The sequence below is a fragment of the Monodelphis domestica genome, chromosome 4 (assembly GCF_027887165.1).
Source record: "Monodelphis domestica isolate mMonDom1 chromosome 4, mMonDom1.pri, whole genome shotgun sequence".
In the NCBI taxonomy this organism is placed as follows: Eukaryota; Metazoa; Chordata; class Mammalia; order Didelphimorphia; family Didelphidae; genus Monodelphis; species Monodelphis domestica.
In genome coordinates this window covers 248,287,872-248,312,011 of record NC_077230.1, presented here as the reverse complement: position 1 = coordinate 248,312,011, position 24,140 = coordinate 248,287,872, and the positions used below count along the sequence as shown (strand labels likewise).

The following is a 24,140-nucleotide window of genomic DNA, read 5'->3' as shown; positions in this document are numbered from 1 at the left end:
GTTACACCTAGAAGATGAAAAATAAAGCAGTCCTAGAATTTTATTCATCATGTAAGATTACTGAGGAACCAATGATTCACTCAGTACTGTTCTTGATGTTTTAGAAAGAAAACATACAATGTGGTTCTTGACACTAAGGAGTTTATAATCTCTATCAAAGTAAAGCAGATATCTTTCTGTTCCACAATAAAAATATGATTATTTCATCTCACAATCTTGTCTTTCATTATTGATTGTGGTTCTCCAATAAGAAATATTCATCAATGTTTTATAGGCTTGTGTGTTTCGAGCTGAAAGCATCTTTCCTACTTTCAAAAGGCTCAGGACTCTCAAGAAGAATACAATCTCTTCATGCATAACATAGAACACAAGATTTCTCTTTTCCACATGAGTTTGAGAAAAATGGCCACCTGGAGAAAAAGTGATGTGTGACATTTCTCAATGGGTGACTGGAAGCTGCATTACATGTACCACCAAAATGTTACTTTCACTATGAACATGCATGGATACAAAACCCCTCCATCAAATCTTTTAATAATGTCAGTTTGCTTTGAACATTGATGACTATAGATAAATTATATTTCATAGATAATTTTGCAAAAATTGGGCTTAATTTCTATTGTAAAGAAAAGAAATTGAAACCTTAAGAGCTCCCCTTCCATTCCAGAGAAAGATGCTGTACATAACATAACTGGTGATTCTGAAGAAATGTCAGAAGATATATTAAGGAAAAATAATTATTTCATGTATTTCCTTCTCTATAGTAATACTGGATTTTTTTGAAACATTTAATCTGTATGAGTTTTTTTTTGAGAGAGTCTAATATGCTTATGGATCAATGTCCATCCTCTGCTAATCTTGACAATATCCTCCCAGAAACCCATGCCACACTAGATTATTAAGCATGATGTATTTTGTTCTCTTAACATTTCAACAATATGAGTTGTCCACTAAGTCTGTCTACCAGTTATCTCTTGTTCTTTCTATCTTGTTTTTTGGCTATATATTTCTATGATTCTATGATGATATTCTTTAAAAAATAAAGCTGTGCAATCCCTTACTTATCCATCCTGTTGGCTTCTGTTTCTATACCACAACTATCAAGAGGAATATGATTCAGTCCCTCTTATATGATGTCTACTCATATTTATTGGACAAAGATACCCCATCTTAAATATCAACAACTAAAGAATGGCTATAGATAATCCAAAAAGAGCTTTATTCTTACCATCTTCTGCTTCCTTCTCAACTGTTCTGCCACCATCACTACAAAAGAGAAAGGACACCTGTGGACCTCTTTGTATTTTTTCTTGCTGTTGTTCTATTGGTTGCCATGTCAAATAATTCCTCACCTTGTGGCCAAATGTGCTGGCAAGGAAACTGTTCATACTTTACTGGGCTTATATTTGGATAGCAGCCAGTCTATTGCTCTGTATCCATACCTCTTCAGTATACTATAATCTGCCAGAATTTATGTCCCACTGGCATAGCTTTCATAAATCTGGGTCTAACCATGTGGAACCACAATATAATATAATTTTATCCTATTTTTCCAGTATTATTATAGTAAAGAAGGCAGGGAGTTGAACTATGAGTAGAAAAGTCAGCAGGTATTGACAATAGTCTTGGTAGGACAATAGCCTCTCTTATTGGTTGGAGTTGCCTGCATCCAGAAGATAAAAGTTCTCAAGTGTTTCTAGCATGATAGCATCTATCAAAGCTTAGACATCACTGGCTTGGCCTTTGAAAACCCAGGATCAATTCCATTCAATGATGAAGTATGACACTAAGCATGGATTTTGCTCACCAGGACCTTCCTCATCCAGAATTCCTGCCCCTCTTTACTTGAATGGTACCTTCTACACAAATTCTATTTGATGTCCCCAGTATTTCCCCTCCCACCATTATGTAGCCATTTACTTATGCGCTTAGGTGTTATTTTCTGCTCTAATTAGATTTCTCTGCATTATTTTCCCTCCTAGATGATAAAGCTCCATGATGGTGGAGTCCCATCTTAACTGAACTTTCTGTCTTTAGAACTTGCCAGAATGTTCTTCACAGTATGTACTTAAAAGATAAGTAAGAAGACAAAAATAAGTAGGGCAACTGTAGCATAGTGGACAGAGTAGATGGAGTCAAGAGAACCTGAGTTCAAGTCCAGTCTCAGAAATTTGCTAAATGTGTGACCCTGACCAAGTCCCTTACCCCTGTTTGCCTATTTTCTCATCTGTAAAATTAGAAAAAGAAATGGCAAACTGCTAGGGTCATGGAGAGTTGTACACAACTAATCAACTAAGCAACAACAGAAAGACAGAACTCTTCAGAAGGCCAGAAAATAGGGCAAAGACAAAGAATCTTTTGCTACTGAGAGTTATAAGAAATAAAAGCAGGAAAACAGGTCATTATCACAAAAGGGGATGATCTTGCCTTCTTCATTTTGCTATCCCAGACAGAGGTCATAGGAAACATTCTAATCTTATGCAAACTTGTTTTGACTGTAGATTTCCTAACATCATGAAGACAATTCATTTAAATAGGCTGAGTTTCTGATTCCTGAAAATTGTAAAATGGAGACTAATTCTTAGAGTAACTACCTAATGGGGTTGTTAGGAAAGATGAAATGGGATGATACATATAAAGCTTTTTTGTGAATTTTAAAGTGCTGCCACTGGTGGTGGTTGTTAGAATTATTCTTTGCCTGGGGCACTTTGGCTCACTTTTATTCTGTTTCACTTAGATGTTTTGACTACTATCTCAGGCTACAGACAAAAAAATCTCAGCCCATCTTAGTCAAAAAGAAGCTTTCTAGTCATCACACCTCTTTGGTTAAGGAAAGACAGCATATACATAGCCCTAAAAAGCTGAAGCCCAGATGAGCTACATAGGAGAATGGAGCCAACACACACTCAGAAAACTCATTGGATAGTAGAGAAGTGTCCAACAGGGCATGATGATATCACAGGAAGAGAATGGGAAGTTGAATTAGCAAATGTTTATTGCATATTTAACTTATCAGGCACTGGGCTTTGCACTGGGAATACAAATATAATTTTTTTTAAAAGAGTTTCAGTCCTCTAGGAACTTACAATTGAATGCAAAACACAAAAAATAGGGTTAAAATGTGTGGGGATGAGGATGGAGGAGGAGCAAGCAAGGTGGAGAAAGAAGTCTAGACTAAAGAGAAGAATCCAGAGAAGAATCAAGGAATAAAACATAACTGAGCAAGTCATTTTACTTAAAATGAAGTTTCTAGGAAGAACTGATCATTTAGAGAGACAACAGAGGAAGAGTGATGTTGTAGGGCAGTGATGGCAAACCTTTTAGAGACTGAGTAAACTGCACCCTTATGATGCATGTGAGCTTCCCCATTACCCTAGACAGGAGAGGGAGGAAGCACTGTCATTGGGCAAATGGGCAGAGGAGTGGATCATATAAGAAATGTCCTCAGGCGTGGTGGAAAGGAGGAGGAGAACAGCTCCCTCTGGCATGTGTGCCATTTCATCTTCTATACAAAAGATATTTTCCTCCTCTAATTGTTCTTGAAATGACCTTTAATATATAGATCATGTATCCTTTTGAAGTTCAGCTTATTCTCTAAATATTATGTTGGGGGGAGCAGCTTGCAGTCTCAGTGCATTGAGAGTCAGACCCAGACCCAGAGATGGAAGGTCCTGGGTTCGAATCTGATCTCAGACATTTCCTAGCTGTGTGATCCTGGACAAGTCACTTAACCTCCATTGCTTTTTGCCATATAGTCCTTACTGTTCTCTACTCCTGCAAATTATACATTAAAGTATAAATACTGGATTGAAAATTTTTCTTTTAAAAAATCCTATATGTATACTAGATATGTGATTAATTTATCCCTGATACAAAATATAAATAGACTAAAGATCAATGTCCTTTAAAAAGGCATATTGAATAGAAACCTCACAGCCTAAAAGAGTAATGGAGTTTTGCCAGATTTTTAACATAGAACAGAAATTATATTAGAAGATCCTTGTTAAAAATGTATAAACCTGGGGCAGCTAGGTAGTCACCTAGTGGATTGGTAGCCAGGTCCAGAGATGGAATGTCCTGGTTAAATCTGGCCTGAGGCATTTTCTAGCTATGTGACCCTGGGAAACTCACTTAACCCCCATTGCCTAGCCTGTATGGCTCTTCTGCCTTGAAACCAACACCCAGTATTCATTGTAAGACCAAAGGTAAGGGTTTTATTAAAAAAAATTAATCACCCTGTTGTGACTTGCAAGCAAGGCAAGTTGAAGACATCAATCACTCCTTATTAGGGTAACTGCCTATGTCTGGGGAACTCCTCAATCCTTCCTTCACATGGATGCAATTTCCTAGCAACTTATACCCCCTTCTGAGGCATGGCTTTTCTTCAAACCTCAACCCTCTCCACATTCCAATGGAAGAGGTAACTAGATGATCTCTACCTTCCCTGTCTCCCTTAGACTTGAGGTTATACCAGTTCTAATTTACCAACTGTATATTATCAAAAATAATTTGCTTGCTTTCTTTCAGGATACTCCTTAAAAACATTTTAAAGCTTTCATCTTTTTAAATATGTAGCTCTGAAACTCCAGCCAGTTTGCATTGGCAAAATCTTAACTTTTCAAAACCTCTGTACCTTCCAGGGAAAGCATAATTAACAAATAAGACCGGAATTAACTAATACAGAATGAATGAATTGAATAAAAGATAATGTAAACAAAATAGGAGATAAGAAATAAATAAATGGGTACATTTCCAACTACTTTCACTAGAAACCAGGAAAGTATTGAGTAGATTTATCTAAGAGATAGAAAGGATTACTGAATCCAGAACAGAAAAGGGAAAGCTTTAGGTTTAGCAAACCACAATAAATCTGTTTTTCCTTGTCCTGGGAGCTAAAAATCCTTGATTCTGTTCTTCTTATTGGTATTTGTTTATAATACTGGATCTGTTACATCCTCACTACCTACAGTTCTTTTTATGATTATTCATTTATTTGTTGGTTACATTAAAATTCCCAGGATCTCTTTTCCCCTTTTTCTCTCTGCACTATAGAAGGCGTCATTTAACAACAACAATAACAACAAAAGTGTGTGTGTGTGTATGTGTGTGTGTGTGTGTGTGTGTGTGTGTGTGTGTGCATGTATAAATGTCTTTGTATTTATCAGTTCTTTCTCTGGAGTAGGACATTCACAAGTTACTCTTCAAACATTAATTCTGTATCTGTGTGCTCATTTTGCTTTTTATAATTTCATGTAGGTCTTTCCATTTTTTTAAACTTAACTTATTCACCATCACAATTTTATGACATAATTTGTTCAGCCATTTCCCAATTGATAGACATCCCCTCAATTTCCACTTTTTTGTCACCAAAGAGAGCTGCTATAAATATATTAGAATATGTAGGTTCTTCTCCTCTTTCTCTATCTACAATCTTGACATCACCATGGTTCTTCATTAAGGCTTGATCCTTGGTCAAGTCTTTGTAACTTATTTTTCAGCAGTCACTCTTCAAGGCTCCTCTTATGCTCTTAGCACTTACCTATCATCTTCCTGCTTCTTACTTGCACTGGTTTCCTGTTTGTTTGTTTGTTTGTTTGTTTTTCTTTCCACTAGTCCCAGTCCAAGATGAGCATTAAGGACAGGACATAGGAGTCTGGGTAACTGCTTAAGTAGCAAATCTGTTTCTTTTCCCTCTGACTCAAGATTCCCTTCTCTTTGTGTGTGTGGCCAAAGCCTATATTCAAATTAATTTAGAAATAATCATTATTAAATTACACAGTTGGAAAAGCAATTTCCTTTCTGACATTCCAACATATGGAACATTAAGTTCCTAGCAAGGCATCAAACATTCCATGGATAGGATCTATTTATGGTGATGAAGCAAAAGATGAAAGAAAGCAATAAATTATTTGAAGGCAAGAAAACTACTTTCACTTTTCTCTGTCAATGTTAGAATTTAATTCTGAAATTTATTTTTTAAAAATACATATTTTCCCTTCCTCAGTGATTGGCCATTCAAACAAGAAAAAAGATGGCTTTTTGATTCAATTAAATAAACACATATCAAGTATCTATTATGTGTCAGGCATTTTGCTAAGTGCTGGAAATTAAAAAAATCCAAGAGAGTCCCTACTTTCAAAGAGTTTATCATCTAAAGTTGTGGAAAGGAAACAAGACTGACATTTTGTGGGGGAAGGGGCATCTGGGAGTGGCAGTTGGGTCTTGTGACTAGCACTTCCTTCCTGCCATGTGGGTCTTGCTTCCTGGGGTTGGAGGTGAGAGGAGCTTGTTCAGCACAGTCTGGAGTGGCATGCTCTTCTTGGTTCAGCTGGAAGATTCAGGTCCAGTCGCTTCTGAAGGTTAGACCTGTTCTTGTTTGCTTTCTGTCTACTGCTAAGATTTTAAAAAGACAAAACTGGATTGATATAGAGTATACAGGAGTAGGAGAACCCTCCGCCAGCCTCTGGGGCCTGGCCTTAGGTCTGAAGCTGAGAAAAAACTCCAATCCCAACTGGTTGTTAAATTTTATATTATTTGAATTCGCAGTCAGATAAGTGGACTATCTTTTCTGGTCATAGAGGGAACTGAAATTCAGTTTAATCATTCCAGGACAAAGAGTCCTTATTGGACCCCTGCTACTTCCTCTCAGCAGGGGGCATCTCCCTCCTTTGCTTCACTGAGCAATATACCCTCTCTCCCCTTAACTCCTCCATACCCTCATACAGACCTTCCCATTATCCCCATTTTTCCAATCCTATTTCCTTTTCCACTAAATATTACAAAGTGCTATGTGCATTTAGATTGTCTTTATTTCAACTGCTAATAGTATCAACAGCATTAGATTTCATGTCATATCACTCAAGAAAATTATAGAATTCTCAATGATCTAAATTTTTATTAAATATATTAATATCCTTAATTGTATGATTAGACAAATGAATTTCTTCTCTACAATTTCCTTGATCATGACTCTTGTAGATAGCTTTATCTTAAACAAACTCAGCTAATTGCTTAAAATTTCAAAAGTCCTAAAATTCTGATTTTTTGACTAAAAAATATTAACTGGCCTTCCTTATGAACTGAAGACAATCTTCTTTTATAAAAATGCCAATATTAATAAATATGATGATAGAATGTGTTTTCAGTAACTGAATACTATAGTTACATGATGATATATATGATATGGTATAATGAAAATTATTTTTCTAATACTAAAATTAATATTGGTCATTATCATTATTTATGATCATTAATATTTATGAAAAGAAAGTTAATTGAAGAAATATTTTGGCAAATAATTCCAACAAAAAAAATTTTAATTGGCATATGTACAATTATAGATGTGATTTTTTTTAGATATTTAGAAGAATGGTCAACCCAAACAGACAGCAAAGTATAGCTGTGTATATTCTGAAAATTAGCATATCCTTTTTACCTTCTTAGAATTCCCTTCTTAATTTAAGACCTGATAAAATTGTAACTTATGATACGCATGATGGCAGGGCAGAAAAGGCAGAATATAAGTTATTTTCACATTCCCCCTCTACCTCTCCAACTCTACTCCCAACTGAAGCTGAAGTATAAATACTTTGGCCACAAGACTCATAGGAAAAGATTGATGAGAGAAGGAGAGGGGACAGCAGAGGGTGAAATGGAGAAATGGGTGTCATGGAAGCAATAAACATGAGTTTGGACAGATTTTGGGAGATAGTGGATGTATAAAAGGGCCTGACATACTATGGTCCATTAGGATCTGTCTAAAAGACTGAAGAACAGAATAACCTCTCAAAATATCAAATAGCCTATAAATGCTAAGCATGCACACATTTTGAAGAAAAATAGCAACCTTAGGTCTTTAATACTATTCTTGTGTTTCAAAAAATAATAAATATATGTCTTAATATAATTTTATTATAAGTACATCACCTTATTTTTTTAATTTTTAAAGTTGATAATACAGCCTCTACTTCCCTTTTAAAATTTTTAATGTTTTTTCCACTCCATAGGCCCTTATAAAATGAAAGGGTTCCCTACTAGAAAATATCCGTAAACAAGTGAGTCAAATTCAAATTTGCATTGTCATACAAAAACTGCTTATGGAGAAACCCAATGTATCTGCATTTACAAATATTCTGCATTCCTAAGAAAAAGAAATATATATTCAACTGATATTGTGATGTGTGATTATAAAGGCTTCACCGAAAATTCTTCAAAAATTTACTTTAATCTTATTAATGAGCGGGAGATGCTTCATTTGTAAAATGAGAAGGCTAGTCTCCATGCAAGAGTTCTTAACCTTTTTTATGTCCTAACTCTCTAGTAATCTAATGAAACAATCTATACCTAATCACACAAGAAATCAAAAGGTGAGAAAAAAGATGTATTTCTTTTTCCCATCCACATTTACTAACCCTGTGAAATCTATCTGTAAGGTCCCTTGCAGTTTTATATTTCCCTGACTATTGGTCTCCACTATTGGTCTCTATTTAGGCTGTCTGCCTGCTTTTAACAAGCAAATTATGTGTAAAACAAGGGAGGAATTATGTAAGATTAATAATCTTAAAATATTGTCCATACCACCCTCTTTACTTCTCTCCCTCGTTTTCTCATCTCCTCTAATTCTCCATTCTCTAACCACTTCTTTTCTCTCTGTTTCCTAGGTTTCTATCACTATTCTGGATTCTTTAATGGTAGTGTTCCTCAAAATTCTGTCATTCCCTGCCTTCTCTTCTCTTCTGTACTCTATCCTTTGGCAACTTCATTCATCACAGCTTCAATTATGGTTTTGAGGCAAATGGTTTACTAATATTTATCTATAACACTGAACTTTCTTATCTCCAGATTCATTTCAAGTCATTCACAGGGCATCTTCACTTGGATGTTCCACTAGCAATTCAGATTCAACCTGTACAAAAACTACACTTATTATCCTTCTGGTCATGTCATCCATTCCTCAAAAACATTCAATGTTTCCCTATTAGCTTTGAGGAATGAGTGTTATAATTTGTTCATCTCTGCAACCTGTGAGTATATCTCCTCAAACCCAAAGTATAAGGATCTAGATTAATATGGGGAGGAACATTTTGATAAAGGAAGGCTTAAAGCACTGGACATGGGAGCTGGAGGAGAAATAAGTTTGAATGCTAGCTCTGCTGTTAGTGAGGTATGTGATTTTGGACAAGTCGCTTTAATTTCCATGCCTCAGGTTCGTCATCTGCTTAATAAATGAGCATAAAAGGGGCAAAAGAAATCCTCTTTTATTTTTGGACTCTATAATTCCACTATTGGTAGTAGGCAGTCCTTATGCACATCTTTACCATTTGCAAAGCACTTTAGATATGCTCTTTCATTTGCTACTCTAAGTATGGATAACTCCATACTACTTAGGTCAGCCTATACTTCTGTAGCAGAATCCACTGAACATAGATGTAACAAGAAGTTCTTAGACCCTTGAAGATACTAAAGAGAGATATTCATGTATCACTATCACTTTAAGTAAATTAATTCAAGAAAGCAAATATTTACTAAGCACCTCACTATACAAGGCACAATTCTAGCTCTCTATTTTTGACTTTTTTTTCTAGTGTCCACATAATCTTCTTCCCCTACATCTACATTATATAATTTCATTCTTTTTAAAAAATGATGAAATTGAGACTCAGAGAAAGGAAATTAAGAATATCCTTAGTAACAACAATGATTTTATACAAATAGTGCTTTAAGATTTATGAAGAACTTTACATGTTTTCTCTCATTTAATCTTCACAAAAATTCCATAATGTAAGTACTATTTTTATTTATATTTTATAAATGAGGAAACCAAGGCTAGGAGAAGTTCAATTACTGCCTTAACTTGAGACTTAAATATCCAAAGTCAGAGAAGACAATACACAATCATTAAATGCTTGCTAAGTACTAGGCACTGATAATACAACTAGTAACTAAGAGTCTGAGACATAATTTGAATTCTGAGCTTCCTGACTCAGTCACAGAAGGTCTCACAAATAACTCTAAATCACACATAGACATTAGTGGAACATTGAGGTCTAAATCCAGACTTCCTGACTTCAATATTTCTTTCCATTGCCCCATGGTGGCAAATTTCTTGTGCTTTGAGTTATTACAAATAAAGAAAACATAATGATAGCTGATATTTCTGCTGGCCTCCAATCACATTATTTTATTTCAGGGTTGATAATTTGCATTGCATTATCAAATTTAGAAGACAGAGAAAATTATTCTATGCAGACTTAAATTTGATTAAATATTTTTAAAAATATGAAAGGCTGAGATTCTAAGTAGGGACTACAAAAAATGGGAATACAAATAATGTGAAATAAGGCATATACAAATGACCAAGATAAAATATGCTTCTAATATCTTCATTATTATGAATTAATCTCTGTCATGATATACAGAGAATATAATGGACCCTCATACCATTACCAGCTTTTACTGAATTTAATCACTAGCTGTGTTCATCGTCTTGATTGGAAGCTTCTTAAAAGAAGCTCTCACTTAAAACAATGGTAGTTATTTATACAAATACCCCAATTTTCACTTCTAAAGAAAATTAAAATAAAAGAATAAATATTTTTCCGCAGATTAAATTCTATATTTGCCAGAAACTTTTTGAATACATAGTTATGCAGTGTGGCACAGTGGATAGAGATTTGACTCAGAGATAATAGTCTCATCTTCAATCAATCAATTAAAATATAAATTTATTATAGCATTCACTATGTGCTAGATACAGAGTTCACATCTCAGTTCAGCCACTATCTGCATGAATTTAGACAATTCATTTAATATTTCTGTAATTCTCAATTTCCTCATCATCAAAATTGTGAAAGTTCAATTAAATGGCCTTGAAGATCCCTTGTAGCTCTAATTATGATTCTTATAATTATAAACAATTACTTTATTGAAAGCACTTTATTGGGAATTATTAATAAAATGAAAACGTGTGGCTCTGCATTTCTCTTTTAGCAAAATCTTAGATAATATAAATTTTGCTCTTGGGAATAAAATAATTTATTATATTTATTTTATTCCTGTTCAGTTTTGTATGATTCTTCATGACCTCCTTTGGGGTTTTCTTGCAAATACACTGGGGTATCTTGCCATTTCTTCTCTGACTCATTTTACACATGAGAAAAGTGAAGCAAACGGAATTAAAGTGATTTGACCAGGGTCACACAAACAGTTTCTAAGTGTCTGAGGATAGATTTGAACTTGTGGCTTTCTGACTACAGGCCCAGTGCTCTATCCTTGCTGCCCAATTTTGTTCCTACATTGTTTATAAATTGAAGTGGAATTCATACCCAGGATGTACTTCAGAATTCTGTTGCTGCAAATCCTTAGTTTTAGTTTCCTAGCCAGAGCTCTGTTTTCCAGATGGTAGAATAATAACTAGGAGTTTACCTCATCTGTATAATGAGGAGGTTGGACCTGATATTCTTTAAGATACTTCTAGATAGACACTCTAAGACTCTGTATCAAGATCACTTCCCTCTGGTTTTCAAAAAACAGCTCCTCTTTAAGCTAAATCCTATTAGCAAGGAGAACTTCCTTGTCTGAGTTCATTGCATGGATTCCATTGCATGCACTATCCTGAGCAAACAAGCACAAGGCAGCTGTCTTCCTTTCCTCTTATTCAATCCTCTATCTCCTCACTCCAGAGTTTCATTAAATGTGTTGCCTGAAATTCTTGACTTCCTCATCTCTGTCTCCCAGCTTCCCTACCTTCCTTCAAGCCTCGGGTAGAATTCCTCCTTATACAAGAAGCTGTTTCCTATACCACCACCTTAATATTCATACCATTTCTCCATTTACTGTCTCTTATTTTTCCTGTATAATCTTCCTATAACAGGCAGCTGCACAGTCATGAAAGACATAAATGTGTGTGTGTGTGTGTGTGTGTGTGTGTGTGTAGAGAAAATGCATGTATGTGTATGTATAGGCACAAACACACACATATATATACACATGTATTTGACAAAATATAGTCACACATGAGTGTAAATTTCAGGGATCTCATATTGCATGTAGTATAAAGGATAAACTTTTCCTTTTTAAAAAAATCCTTACCTTCTGTCTTAGAATCAAAACTAGGTATCAGCTCCAAGGCAGAAGAGTGAAGGACTAGGAGACTGGGGTTAACCTAAGTAACTTGCTCAGGGTCACACAGCTAGGAAATGTTTGAGACCAGGTCTGAACCCAGATTTTCCCATCTCCAGTCCTGGCTCTCTATCCATTGAGCCATCTAGCCAAAACTTCAGCCTATCATTCCAGTCTCATTGGACATTGCTCTCTTTCTCACCATCTAGCCAAACTGGTCTTTTCTCTGTTCCTCACAGGTGGAACTAACACTCACTCTCTCTCTCTCTCTCTCTCTCTCTCTCTCTCTCTCTCTCTCTCTCTCTCTCTCTCTCTCTCTCTCTCTCTCTCTCTCTCTTTCTCTCATGTCTTTGCACTGACTACCACCATTTACTACCCTATTCCTGGAATGTACCCCTTCATCATATTGGCTTCCTAAAACCCCTCTTTTCAAGACCTAACTCAAGAACTACATTCTATATGAAACTATTCCTGAACCCAATTTTTCTTTTTCTCTCTCCCAAAAAAATAGTCTTAAACTATCTTGCATTTAAGCTCTTTATATTTATTCTCAACATACTTATTTTTGGGCAAGTGGTCTATTAAGTGTCAAATCAAGGGGAGAGATTGTTTCATTCTTTATATCTTCAGAACTTAGCATGGTGGTAGGCAAATACATATTTAATAAATTCATATGAATGGTGTAATTCTGTTTTGGAATCTGGCCTCAAATTAGAGTAATCAGGTTAATGAATGTGCTATTGTCATCACTGATGTGGTAGGTCTCTGGAAATGTCTTCAAAGGAATTCAGGAATTAAAAGGAAGGAAACCCTGACTCTTACCCAAATGAACCCATTTATTTCCTCCATCTTCTACCTTGAATCCTTTAAAGATACTCTCAAAAATAACTCAGTTCAACACATTAGCTTTTTTTTTTAATTTGGAAAATTAACACATTAGCTTTGGATGGAATTCTGGGACATGGTCTCCATCATCATGACTCCAATCATTTTTTCCTTACAAGACCTAAATCTGCCTCTCTATATTTTCTATTTGGATTGGAAAAAGCAGGCTTTTGAAAATATGTTTGTGCCACATCTATCACTGAAGAAAACAAGAAAGAATTGTGCTCAATAAATTTATTGTGCATGAACAAGACATTTAAAACTGTCTAAAAGTAAAAGATTAGATCATCTACTAGGAGACAAGAGTTTAATGTTTAGATAACTCATGAACTCTGAGATAAACTAGTTTCTCTGCCTTGTCTTCTTATACTTATAAGAAGTGTTTTAAACTACTAAATATAGTACCAAGGTCACATTTTCAAACTGTTCCCTTGCTTTAGTCATTTAATAAGAATTTAAGATGATAAAAAATATACACATTCCTGAATCATTGCCATAGTTTTTTTAAACCCCTGTCTTTCATCTTAGAATCAGCACTGTGTATTGGATCCAAGGCAGAAGTGTGGTAAGGGCTAAGGTAACAGGGGTTAAATGATTTCCCTAGAGTTACACAGATAGGAAGTATCTGACACTAGATTTGAACCCAGCACCTCCCATCTCTAGGATTGCCCCTCAATGTACTGAAACAGATGATTGCCTTCTATTGCTATAGATTTTTCAAAATCATAAAAAAAAGAACTTAAAAAGGAAACATTGAAAAATCAATGTCATATATCCACTTATATATGTGTGTACTTAGTGCATCCCATAGTTGAATATAAGCTCACTAATGGTAGTCCCATCTTACTTTTTTCTTCAAAATCTTTACACTTGTCACAGTGCCTGGCATGTAGTAGATAATATATTTTGAGAGAATTTGGTCAATTGACTAATCTCAGATCTTTTTTTAAATTGCCCATAATATATTGTTCCTTCTTTATTTTTTTTCTATTTTGAATCCTGAGTTACAATCCTTCTTGAACTTCCTATAGTTCATATAGCTTATGCATATTAAAAGAATGATAGTGAGTAAGAAAGGAAGGAAAGAAATGATGGAGGGAAGGAAGGAAGGAAGGAAGGAAGGAAGGAAGGAAGGAAGGAAGGAAGGAAGGAAGGAAGGAAGGAAGGAAGGAAGGAAGGAAGGAAGGAAGGAAGGAAGGGAGGAAGGGAGGAAGGGAGGAAGGGAGGAAGGGAGGAAGGGAGGAAGGGAGGAAGGGAGGGAGGAAGGGAGGAAGGGAGGAAGGGAGGAAGGGAGGAAGGGAGGAAGGGAGGAAGGGAGGAAGGGAGGAAGGGAGGAAGGGAGGGAGGAAGGGAGGGAGGAAGGGAGGAAGGGAGGAAGGGAGGAAGGGAGGAAGGGAGGAAGGGAGGAAGGGAGGAAGGGAGGAAGGGAGGAAGGGAGGAAGGGAGGGAGGGAGGAAGGGAGGGAGGGAGGGAGGGAGGGAGGAAGGGAGGAAGGGAGGGAGGAAGGGAGGGAAATAGAGAGGGAGGGAGAAAAAAAGAGAGATTAATTAAAAGCAAGAGAAGGGAATGGGAAGGGAGAGAAGAGAAGGAAATCAATGGGAAAGAAAAGAAGGGAGAGAAAAGGAAAGGAAAGGAAAGAAGAAAAGAAAAATAATAGGCATAGTCTCCTGGAAATCTGGGATACAAGCTCCAGATAACAGACTACAAGAAATTATAGTAGAAACTAAGAGAAGTATTGCCTTTTACTTTAAAAGCCTATGTAGTCAAAATAGTTACTAGTGTTGGGATTTGGGACCATCTAGATGCCCAAAAGATTCTTTCCTTTGTCTTTCATAGCATTATGGAATCTCAATTTCAAAATCAGCTACCATTCATTGCATGTAAATGAGAAACTCCAATGCCAGTGAATATGTAAGTTTGATGATAATGAGAATTAGATAGATGATGAGAAAAACCAAAACTCATAATTGGTGGAAGAAAAGAAGAGAGAGAATACTGGATACCAGTGCATTGATCTTACAGGCCCTTTTTCTTATGATTTGACTTTGTTAATAGCTTCAGTTATCTTTCTGTCTAAGAAAAGATTAGAAGCAGTTTCACTTCTGATGATGCCTCACAAATTTTGTTTCATTTTTCATCTATAAAATAAAAAAAATAATAAAATAAAATAATAAAAAAATAAATTAAAAAAAAAAACCCTTCCAGCCCTGGATAACTATGTAATGCCCTCCTGGGACAACTTTTTCAGAGATGAAATGCAGTGCAAAATAGCTGCTATGAGAAAACATAATGTTATAACAATTTTCTATGAACCTCATTTTTCACACTAGTCCCCTGATAATATTTTAAAATATAATACTACAACTTTCAATACAATACCATGTGTCTTTTGTAAAATAATTAATAAATGGTTCTAATTGCTATGTGATAAATTAGGTAATTGGTACCTTGGTGAATAAAGTACCTACTGAAGCAGAATAACTTAGAAGAAATAACAGACTGGACAACTTTTGCAAGGACAGAGCTAGAAGCAGATTGTTAGGCTAGGTGTAGAAATAGCCACAAAGAATTCACAGTGCTTGGGGCAAGCATCCTAAATAAAAGGTAAAAGTAAGGACTTTTATCTCCTTAAAAGATTCCTGGTTTACTGTAGCTGTTGAACTAGTCTTTTGTTTTAGGTGTCCTATGATCATGTCCTACTTGGGACTTCTCTGTGGGAAAACAACATCTTTATTTCATGTTTCCAAGAAGCTCAGAGGATCAAAAAATCAGATGGACAGATCGATCAAGAGTTAGAGTAGTTGTTTCTAGGACAACAAAACATTTTCATCAAGAATGTAGTAGAAATAGAGAATAGAATGTTGTTGCTTTTACTTAAAATGATTTTAAGGAAAAGAATAAGGAAAAGATATGGGATCTTCTACTTTAAAAAATGGTATAGTTCACAAGCATTTATGGGGACCAAAAGGCAAAAATGAAACAGTCTCTTAAATTAGTTCTTGCATATCTTAATTCTCATCTGGGACCTGGGAAAACTACTATTTTCCATATACCTGCTAACTAAGCGTTCTCTTTGTATTTGTTAATCTAACATTTTATCTTCCAAAGTGAGAGGCCACTGTTTATACTATGGTCATCACCAAACTTGTATCTAAAGCTTTACAATTCTAAACAGTCTTCAAAGCTTCTTAAAACAGCTTCTCAAGACGTGCGAGGAGACTAATTATAATCTTCATTTTGACAAGTATTACTAAGGTAATGCCTAGAAAATTTCAAGTTTACAGGAAGTGGGTATTGGAAGACTCCTGGTAAACACATGAGAGAGGGGGAAGAGACAGACAGACACAGAAAGAGACAGAGAAACAGAGACAGAGAGAGAGAAAAGAAAAATCAAGATATCTTAATTTTTCATTATTAACTAAGTCTAAGCTAAGCAAATTGGAAAGAGAAGGAAAAGATAATGAATACTTTTCAGAGATTCTGGTAGTTTAACCAGGCAAAAAGTCTACTCTTTTGATATAGTTGAATTTAATTACAGATAATTTTCTACATGGCTAAACCTGAGCCATATGATTTATAAAACTATCACAAAAATCACTTCTCCTAAAAAAAAGACAAAAGTTTCTTTTGTTTACAATTCTATCTCACCAAAACATAAAAATTACCAGAACCTTTAAGATTGTGAAATTTAATGTCCTTCATTATGCTAACTTGAGAATCACTCAAGTATTTAAGAGCCTAATACATGCCATGTGCTAGAGGTACAAATTCAAAGGATGGAACAATTATCATTTTTAATAAGTTTATTTTCTAATGAAAGAGAACCTGAATATTTATCTAAGTAGATCTAAAGTAAGAAGAATATTATTAAACAAATGGTCACTTTTTTTGGTCTGCTTTTTTTATCACATGAATAATATGCAAATGTTTTGCATGACCTGTATATGAAAACTTTATAACATTGTTTGCCTTCTGTGAAGATAGGATTAACTCTCCCCTTGCCTATTTTTAGCTAATCAAATTAGTAAATTAAAGTACCCCTACTTACCATTAAGTATGAGTGTTCACAAGTCACTTACTAGAGTGAGAACTCCAAAGGCCACTGCTCTCCCTGTCCTCACCCCACTCCTAGGCAGTACTAGGCAATTCAAAAGAGTGCCATTGGTTTCTGTGAAGCAGGAGGAGTGACAAGAAGTGACAGAAAGTGATGCAGAAAAAAGGGGTATAAAAAGAGACCAAAAGGGTCTAGCATTCATTCCCTTCCTGGCTTCTGGAGAGATTGGTTGTGGATATTCTTGCTTTGGCCTTGGAGGAGGGTGCCTTGGTGGAACCCTGGATGAAGACACCATCAGGACTTCTGGCTTAGAGAAATTCCTGCCTTGGTAACTCTGTGAAGAGACCCTCTCTGCTCCTTGGCACTTAGGTGGGACACTTTCTTTATCATGAGTTCTGTGGAGAGACTCTTTTCCTTGGATCCTGCATCAGCTTCCTGCTGAGCAACTCAGACTTCCATGTGGAGATTGGAGCTTTGTTGGGCAGCAAGATGAATTTCATAAGATCAGTACTTAGGGCAGGCTAGGTAACTCCTTACCTCTTTCCCTCTTACATTTCATACTTCAACTCTTTCTATTCCTCATTATAAATAAAATTTGTTAACAGATTTTTTCTAGCTCAAGGATAATATTTTGAATTTGGTGACCACAACATTGAATTTATAATTCTCTTATTTAGTGAAAACCTCAATTTAAACCTCACAATTCTAATGGTGAGGGAAGGGAGAAAGGAAAGAGAGAATTTGAAAATCAATATTTTTTAAAAAAGAAAAGTTAAAATTTTTCTTCCATATAATAGGAAAAAAAGACAAAAAAAAACCTTAAGTGGTCACAAGATAGAATTATACTTAAATTGTATTTCATATTTTTGTTGAACTTGATAGGTGTTTATATATTAGTATGTGATATATGTACATATGATTTATGAAATGACATGCATATCAACTTGATATACATATCAAGTTCAATAAATATATAAAGTGTATCTTAAGGATAATCCATATTAAATCGATGGACAAATAGATAAGCATGTTTTATGTATGTCAAGAGAAAAAGAGATGTATGTATATGTGTGTACATCTATCTATATGACATATAGATGTGACTATAGATAGACATACACATCAGCTAGGTTGCAGAGTAGATAGAACACTGGGCTCAGAATTATGACGATTCATCTTCCTGAATTCAAGTCTGGCCTCTGACACTTACTAGCTATGTGACCCTGGGCAAGTCACTTAACCCTGTTTGTCTTAGTTTCCTCATCAGTCAAATTAGTTGGAGAAGGAAATAGCATACCACTACAATATCTTTGCCAAGAAATCCTCAAATGGGATGACGAACAGTTGGACACAAGTGGAAAAACGATTAAACAACAACAAAAACAGATAACTATTAAGAAAGATAGGCACAATGTATGTGTATATGGAGAGAGAGACAGATAGAAAATATATGCAATTTTATCTATTTTTTTTACTTAACCATAAGATAATTAACTAATATTGTATTTCTTTATATACCACTATACTGCCAGTCAGTGTTCAGATTCTCTCCCCTCTCCCTCAAAAATGGGGTGGAAAATCAATCCACTTCCTTGAAATAAATATAAAAGCTATTCCTGACTGGCCCACATATGTTTAATAGACTCTGGCCAAGGGAAAGTCGATTTTGGCAGAGAAAAGGTTCCTTCCCACACTGCCTTTAGTGAAGACAGTTTTTGATGAATGAAAAATAATTGGCTCGTTTGTGGACACAGATAGAAAAGGGTCAATGGATGAAGAAGTCGTTCCTTCAGCAGCTGGTCTCTGGGCCAAGGAAAATCCAGATAGGAAGAGATTGTTGAAGCCAACCAGGGGATAACACAGCTTAGACTGTCACCACAACAGATCCCTTATTTTCCCTCTCTTTTTCTCTTGCCATAAAACAATGTTGAGAGCAGAGATTTAGTTCCCACAGGGCAAATCAAATAAAGATAGAGGAAGCCATGCAGAAAGTTTCACTGTCAGAATAGACACCATTAAAAAAAAAAAGAAACATTGCTTTATATTGCATTTGGACATTTTAATGGTTTGTGTATTGCTTCTTTTCTTAACCATTTTAAGAAATAAAGAGCTACCAAACATTTCTTAATGTTTTTTTTTTCCAAAAGATTGCATATCAATAGTCTCACTAATGTTAATGTTTTATATATGCTCAAGAGGCTGATTATTTAGGCAAGGACACTTTTCTCAAGATGGAGAAGGAAATCTAGGTAGATAAATATTATTGGAATAACTGATAAAGTAACAATTACAGACTCTGACATCTCAGAATTTTATTAGTCCATGTATTTAACATTATCTGATTTATTTACAGTTAGTATATTCAAAGAGCAGCTAGGTGACAGTGGATAGAGCACTAGGCCTGAAGTCATTAACCTGAGTTCAAATCAGACCTCTGACACTTGCTAGCTATATGACCCTGGTTAAGCCACTTATCACTCTTTGCTTCAGTTTCCTCATTTGTAAAATGAGCTTGAGAAGGAAATAGCAAACCATTCTAGTATCCTTATCAGGAAAATCCCAAAGGGGGCAGCTGGGTGGCTCAGTGGATTGAGAGTCAGGCCTAGTGATGGGAGGTTCTACATTCAAATCTGGTCTCAGACACTTCCAAGCTGTGTGAACCTGAGCAAGTCACTTAATCCCCATTGCCTAGCCCTTACCACTCTTCTGCCTTGGAGCCAATACACAGTCCACTGTATTTATTCAAAGAAGGAAAGTAAGGGTTTAAAGAAAAGTAAGAAAACCCCAAAAGAAATGAATTGGATACAACTGAAACTCCAAAAAAAAAAAGTGTATCCAAGGTAAATTTGCCATCCGCTTAGATGAGATTGGCTAATTTATACTCCAAGATATCAGCTTCCTTTGCTAACCTCAGTTCAAAATCAAAAAAGATCCTAAACTACTAGATAGATCTATCTTAATATATCTATTGTTTACTTGGAATCTATTGCTTCAGTTGCAATTACATGGGAAGCTTTATTTCCCAGAACCAATATGAGAACAGAACTCAATAGAAGCATATGTTTCCTTGTCTTCTCTCTGTGAAAGTAAATGTTTCACTGGTTGTTTGCAAGTTATGATGTAGTTAAATTAGAGGTGTGTGACTTTTTCTTTCTTAAAATCCAGAATCAAAAGAATGCACTCACGAATACCAATATCTTTTAGATGATCAACTCTCTGAAACTATTTTTAACATATAAATTAGGAACTACAATGCCTTTATTATCTACCTCACAGAAATTATGGATGAAATCACTTTGTAAACATTAGAGTGTCATAGTAAAGTGAGTTATTATGGGAAATGGTACTGGTCCTAGAGTAAGACAGTAAGTTTAAGGCATAGGTTTAAGCCCTGACTTTGTAATTTTACTCTATGACCATAGTAAAGTTATTTAACTTCTCTTTAACTCAATTTAACTGCAAACGGGGGGTAATAGATTTACCATGTTCATAGGGTTGTTGTGGGGAATATATTTTGGAAACCATAAAGGGCCATTCCAATGTGACTGATAATTACTTTAGGGAAAATTATCATACAAAGAAATTGCCCTATGGGTATATCAGGCACCCTAAAATACTAGAAAAAGTGCTAAGTTTAAAGTTATAGGACTTGAATTTGAGCTGTAACTGCTACCTAGTGCCTATGTTACCATCAGTAAGTCATTAGAACTCTTTTTGATTTAAGGACCTTGTCTATAAATTGAAGGAATTGGACTAGAGTATTTCTATCATTTTAAATCATATGAACTACTTTCTCCATTCACTTGATCCAAAACATTCTTGATTTATACAGCCAAGATGGGGCATTAAAGTCACTGTTCAAAGGGAAAGTCAATCAATTGATTAAAAGACATTTATTGAGAGTTCCTATGTTCCAAGTGCTATGTAAAGTGCTGGGGATTCAAAAAGAAAAATATCCCCTGATTTCAAAGAGCTTACTTTTCTAATAAAGAGGCAATATGTAAACAAATTGTGTTGCTTGTTTTCAGTCTTTTCCAGCTTTTCATGATCCCTTTTGGAGTTTTCTTGCCAAAGACACTGGAATGGTCTGCCACTTCCTTCTCTAGCTCATTTTACATATAAGGAAACTGGGGCAAACAGGCAAACTGACTTGACCAGAGTCACATAGCCAATGAGTGTCTCAGGTTAGATGTGAACTTGGGAAAATGAGTTGTTCTTACTCCAGGTCCAACACTCTATTCACTGTGCCATTTAATTTTCCATGTATACAAATAGGCACATGTAAGATACAGACATCTTCCTGCCTAGTTCTCAGATAAACTAAGTAGATTTAAGAAACAAAAAGTCATTTAGTCTGCAGAAAGCAGCTTGTAAAATAGGTATCAAGGCAGTAATTTACCCTGGCTAAGAAGAGAAATTATGATTTGCTACTAAGGAAGAAGAACTGAGTGAGAGAACTCCTTGAGGGTCTTAGATCTATAGAAGTCAGAAGGATAGCATACAAAGGGTGCTGGACTGTTGTTTCCCACATCAATTAGAGAGTATTTCATCAAGAAAAAGTCATGAGGAGGCAGAGTCAAGATGGCAGCCTAGAAGGAGCAGAAGTTCAGACCTCTGAATACCATTCCTTACTGATAACAAACTGAATGCTCCAAGGGGACCGAAAATCAAACTTAACAACAAGACAGAGCCAAGGAACCTTCCTGCTGGACTTAATTCAAAAGGTATGCCCCCTGAAAAGCCAGAATCCAAGAACACGTGGGCTTAAGGGGAAGACAGAAGGAAGGTCCCAGGACCCATCCCCCCTACTAACTAGAGTTCTGAGACTCCAGAGGCAGCGGGAATTTCTGGGCGGGCAAAGGTGCTGGTCTGGAGGGTGTACCTTGCGGGCACGGCTGTGCCAAGTTCAGAGCATCCAACACAGATGGAGGGGAAGGAGCTACAGAGGGAGCATAGACCTGGCAGCCTGACCAGAGCAGTGTAGATCCTCCATATTTGCTCCAGCCTTCCAGGAGGTTTTGGACTCAGAGCACACCCAGCCCAACTAAGCTGAACTTAATCCCATCAAAATTCTCCAGAGTTCAGGGAAGCCCAGTCTCCACACCCTCCTCATTGACTGCTGGACTTTAATCCAATCAAAAGCCTCCAGAGGACAGGGAAGCTCAAACCCCCAACAACCCTCCTCCAGAGACTACACCGAGAGACCTTCTGTTAAAGCTCCAAGAGAGGAGACTGACAAAAGCACCCCAAACCAAAAAAATGAGAGGAGAAAGAGCACAGACAAATACAGGGAGTAAAGAAGGGGTGAATATGAGCAAACAACAGAAAAAGAAGAAAGAAACTACAATAGACAGCTTCTATTCAGCAAATGGAAAGGAGGGGGGGAGAGATCACCAAAAGATAAATCAGAAATCCCAGTGAATTGGATACAGGCTGTGGAAGAACTCAAAATACAATTAAGAGAGGCTGAAGACAATTGGGAAAAGAACATAAAAATTAAGATAATAATCTGGAAACAGAGGCACTTGAACTAAAACGAGAAAATAGTCTCTTGAAAGCCAAAATCAACCAGCTGGAAAATGAGGCAAAGGAGATGAAAGATGAGGCAAAGAAGATGAAAGATGAGGCAAAGGAGATGAAAGATGAAACAAAGGAGATGAAAGATGAGGTAAAGAGGATGAAAGATGACCTTCAAAGAAAATCAGACCAGAATGAAAAGGATGACCAAAAAGCCAGGGATTAAATCCAGTCTTTAAAAACCAGAATACAACAAGTGGTATTCAGTGACCTCACAAGGCAGCAGGACACTATAAAACAAAATGAAAAGAATTAAAAAATTGAGAAAAATATGAAGCATGTCATTCACAAAACAGATGATTTAGAAAATTGTTCAAGAAGAGACAATTTAAGAATCGTTGGTCTACCAGAAGACAATGACAAAAGAAAAAGCCTGTACATAATACTACAGGAAATTATTCAGGAAAACTGCTCTGATATCCTAGAACAAGAGGGAAAAGTGGAAATTGAAAGAATCCACAGATCACCTCCTGTATTTAATCCTCAACTGACAATACTCTAGTCAAATTCAAAAAATATCAGACCAAAGAAAAGATATTACAAGCTGCCAAGAAGAAGTTATTCAGATACCATGGAACCACAGTGAGGATAACACAGGATCTAGCTGCATCCACACTGAAAGACTGAAAGGCATGGAATATGATATTTCGGAAAGCAAGGGAACTAGGTCTACAACCCAGAATCAACTACCCAACAAAACTGACTATATCCTTACAGGGGAAAGTATGGTCATTCAACACAATAGAAGAATTCCAAGCATTCATAAAAAAAGACCAGACCTGAACAGAAAATTTGATGTCCAAGCACAGAACTCAAGAGAATCATCAAAAGGTAATTAAAAAAGAGGAGAAACAGAAAAACAAAACAAAACAACAAGAAAAATTTAAGAGACTCAATAAGTTAAAATGATAAGTATCCCTATAAGGAAAGAAGTAATTGGTAACTCTTAAAAACTGTTGCTATCACCTGGGCAGCTAGAAGAATTACACTGAGAGGGAACAGTGACAAACTGTATAGGATGAAAGGACAAGACATAGGTATATAGATATATGCATGCATAAATACATAAAAATGTGTGTGTGTGTGTGTATATATATATATGTATATATATATATAGCTATAAAAGAGGTTAATACTAAAGGAAATGGGAAAAGAAACAAATTGGGGTAAATTTATGTGTCACAAAGAAGCTCATGGTGGGAGGGGGGAGGACACCAATACACTTGAAGGATAAATAGATTGGAGATAGGAAATAATCAACTCTTACATGCTTTGAAACTGACCCAAAGAGGGAAGAACTATCCAATCCATTGAGTCAGAGAATAGATTTGTACCCTATAGGGGACTAGAAGGGTAACAAATGGACTGGTGGGGATGGAAGCAGTACAATGGAGGGAGAGGGTGGCGGTCAGTTTTAGAAAGACTACAGGGAAAATAAGGGGGGTAATAAGAAGGGAGGGGGGTAGAAAGGGAAGTAAAATAAGGGTGGGAACTTGGGGGACTA

The 24,140-nt window shown here is 36.0% G+C and overlaps 1 protein-coding gene across 2 annotated transcripts in view; it reads right to left on the bottom strand.

The window, feature by feature from the left end:
• Positions 1–24,140, bottom strand: part of GUCY1A2 (guanylate cyclase 1 soluble subunit alpha 2) — a 424,115-nt gene that overhangs the window by 58,470 nt on the left and 341,505 nt on the right. Inside the window, exon 7 of one of the 2 annotated variants that reach the window (XM_056794444.1) lies at positions 5,135–6,393. The exons of the other annotated variant lie outside the window; for it this stretch is intronic. Coding sequence (XP_056650422.1) covers positions 6,388–6,393 — 6 coding nt within the window. The 3' untranslated portion in view covers positions 5,135–6,387. Of the gene's footprint in view, positions 1–5,134; positions 6,394–24,140 lie in introns of those variants that run through there. 2 annotated transcript variants of the gene reach the window in all.